The sequence below is a fragment of the Oncorhynchus gorbuscha genome, unplaced genomic scaffold (genome assembly GCF_021184085.1).
Source record: "Oncorhynchus gorbuscha isolate QuinsamMale2020 ecotype Even-year unplaced genomic scaffold, OgorEven_v1.0 Un_scaffold_2836, whole genome shotgun sequence".
Classification (NCBI taxonomy): Eukaryota; Metazoa; Chordata; class Actinopteri; order Salmoniformes; family Salmonidae; genus Oncorhynchus; species Oncorhynchus gorbuscha.
In genome coordinates this window covers 1,551-5,000 of record NW_025747237.1, presented here as the reverse complement: position 1 = coordinate 5,000, position 3,450 = coordinate 1,551, and the positions used below count along the sequence as shown (strand labels likewise).

General features: G+C 44.4%; 1 protein-coding gene across 1 annotated transcript in view; it reads right to left on the bottom strand.

Moving 5' to 3' along the window:
* The window catches only part of LOC124026854 (regulator of G-protein signaling 12-like), a gene marked incomplete at its 5' end in the record, with an annotated part of 35,983 nt that extends 32,908 nt beyond the window's left edge, over window positions 1-3,075 (bottom strand). Inside the window, 2 exon segments of the mRNA XM_046339529.1 lie at window positions 980-1,072; window positions 2,906-3,075. Coding sequence (XP_046195485.1) covers window positions 980-1,072; window positions 2,906-3,075 — 263 coding nt within the window.
* Window positions 3,076-3,450: the final 375 nt, after the last annotated feature.

Below are 3,450 nucleotides of genomic sequence, written 5' to 3'. Positions count from 1 at the left end.
GACAGAATAATAAGTAGGACAGAATAATAAGTAGGACAGAATATTAAGTAGGACAGAATATTAAGTAGGACAGAATATTAAGTAGGACAGAATAATAAGTAGGACAGAATAATAAGTAGGACAGAATAATAAGTAGGACAGAATGTTTTCCTCTGACCTGTTTCATCAGAATAATAAGTAGGACAGAATATTAAGTAGGACAGAATAATAAGTAGGACAGAATAATAAGTAGGACAGAATAATAAGTAGGACAGAATAATAAGTAGGACAGAATAATAAGTAGGACAGAATAATAAGTAGGACAGAATAATAAGTAGGACAGAATAATAAGTAGGACAGAATAATAAGTAGGACAGAATAATAAGTAGGACAGAATAATAAGTAGGACAGAATATTAAGTAGGACAGAATAATAAGTAGGACAGAATAATAAGTAGGACAGAATAATAAGTAGAACAGAATAATAAGTAGGACAGAATAATAAGTAGGACAGAATAATAAGTAGGACAGAATAATAAGTAGGACAGAATGTTTTCCTCTGACCTGTTTCATCAAAATAATAAGTAGGACAGAGTAGGACAGAATAATAAGTAGGACAGAATAATAAGTAGGACAGAATATTAAGTAGGACAGAATATTAAGTAGGACAGAATATTAAGTAGGACAGAATAATAAGTAGGACAGAATAATAAGTAGGACAGAATAATAAGTAGGACAGAATGTTTTCCTCTGACCTGTTTCATCAGAATAATAAGTAGGACAGAATATTAAGTAGGACAGAATAATAAGTAGGACAGAATAATAAGTAGGACAGAATAATAAGTAGGACAGAATAATAAGTAGGACAGAATAATAAGTAGGACAGAATAATAAGTAGGACAGAATAATAAGTAGGACAGAATAATAAGTAGGACAGAATAATAAGTAGGACAGAATAATAAGTAGGACAGAATAATAAGTAGGACAGAATAATAACTGACCTGTTTCTTGTCGTTGTCGGGAACATGGCTGAAGAACTCACAGGCCTGCCAGAACACAATATTCTCCTCGCTAAACTCCTTCTTCAGGAACTCCTAATGGGTCAGAAACACAGACTCCTAATGGGTCAGAACCACAGAGACTCCTAATGGGTCAGAACCACAGAGACTCCTAATGGGTCAGAACCACAGAGACTCCTAATGGGTCAGAAACACAGAGAGACTCCTAATGGGTCAGAACCACAGAGAGACTCCTAATGGGTCAGAACCACAGAGACTCCTAATGGGTCAGAACCACAGAGAGACTCCTAATGGGTCAGAAACACAGACTCCTAATGGGTCAGAACCACAGACTCCTAATGGGTCAGAACCACAGAGACTCCTAATGGGTCAGAACCACAGAGAGACTCCTAATGGGTCAGAAACACAGACTCTAATGGGTCAGAAACACAGACTCCTAATGGGTCAGAACCACAGAGACTCTAATGGGTCAGAAACACAGACTCCTAATGGGTCAGAACCACAGAGACTCCTAATGGGTCAGAACCACAGAGACCCTAATGGGTCAGAACCACAGAGACTCTAATGGGTCAGAACCACAGAGACTCCTAATGGGTCAGAAACACAGACTCCTAATGGGTCAGAACCACAGAGACTCTAATGGGTCAGAAACACAGACTCCTAATGGGTCAGAACCACAGAGACTCTAATGGGTCAGAACCACAGAGAGACTCCTAATGGGTCAGAACCACAGAGACTCCTAATGGGTCAGAACCACAGAGACTCCTAATGGGTCAGAAACACAGAGAGACTCTAATGGGTCAGAAACACAGAGAGACTCCTAATGGGTCAGAAACACAGACTCCTAATGGGTCAGAACCACAGAGACTCCTAATGGGTCAGAACCACAGAGACTCCTAATGGGTCAGAACCACAGACTAATGGGTCAGAACCACAGAGACTCCTAATGGGTCAGAACCACAGACTCCTAATGGGTCAGAACCACAGACTCTAATGGGTCAGAACCACAGACTCTAATGGGTCAGAACCACAGAGACTCTAATGGGTCAGAACCACAGAGACTCCTAATGGGTCAGAACCACAGAGACTCCTAATGGGTCAGAAACACAGAGAGACTCCTAATGGGTCAGAAACACAGAGAGACTCTAATGGGTCAGAACCACAGAGAGACTCTAATGGGTCAGAACCACAGAGAGACTCTAATGGGTCAGAACCACAGAGAGACTCTAATGGGTCAGAAACACAGAGAGACTCTAATGGGTCAGACACACACAGAGACTCCTAATGGGTCAGAACCACAGAGAGACTCTAATGGGTCAGAACCACAGAGAGACTCTAATGGGTCAGAACCACAGAGACTCCTAATGGGTCAGAACCACAGAGACTCCCTAATGGGTCAGAACCACAGAGACTCCTAATGGGTCAGAACCACAGAGAGACTCTAATGGGTCAGAACCACAGAGAGACTCCTAATGGGTCAGAAACACAGAGAGACTCTAATGGGTCAGAAACACAGAGAGACTCTAATCAGACACACACAGGACTCCCTAATGGGTCAGAACCACAGAGAGACTCCTAATGGGTCAGAACCACAGAGAGACTCTAATGGGTCAGAACCACAGAGACTCCTAATGGGTCAGAACCACAGAGAGACTCTAATGGGTCATAAACACAGAGAGACTCCTAATGGGTCAGAACCACAGAGAGACTCTAATGGGTCAGAACCACAGAGACTCTAATGGGTCAGAACCACAGAGACTCCTAATGGGTCAGAACCACAGAGAGACTCTAATGGGTCAGAACCACAGAGACTCCTAATGGGTCAGAACCACAGAGACTCCTAATGGGTCAGAACCACAGAGAGACTCCTAATGGGTGTGTGTGTGTGTGTGTGTGTGTGGTACGTACTGAGAAGTATCTGACTCCGACCGGGTCCTGCAGCAGTCTCTCAAAGCAGGCCGCCCAGCTGGCCACCCGTCTCTCTGTGTGACGTCGATGGCACTGGACACTGGGTAGGCTGGCATTACTGTTCAGACTGTTGTCACTACCACAGCCCTGTAGGTCAACACTGTTCAGCTCTGGAGGGAGGGAGGGGAGGGAGGGAGGGAGGGAGGGAGGGAGGGAGGGAGGGAGGAGGGAGGGAGGGAGGAGACGACAAAGAGAGAGAGAGAGAGACAGAGAGAGAGAGAGACAGAGGAGAGAGAGACAGAGAGAGAGGAGATGACAAAGAGGAGAGACAGAGAGGGAGAGAGACAGAGGAGAAACAGAGAGAGAGACAGAGGAGAGAGACATAGGAGAGAGACAGAGAGGCAGAAGAAAGAGAGAGACAGAGGAGAGACAGGAGAGAGAGAGACGGTGGAGAGAGACAGAGGGAGAGAGAAAGAGAGAGAGAGGAGAGGGACAGAGACGTAGAGAGACGTAGAGATGGAGAGAGAGAAAGAGAGAGAGACAGA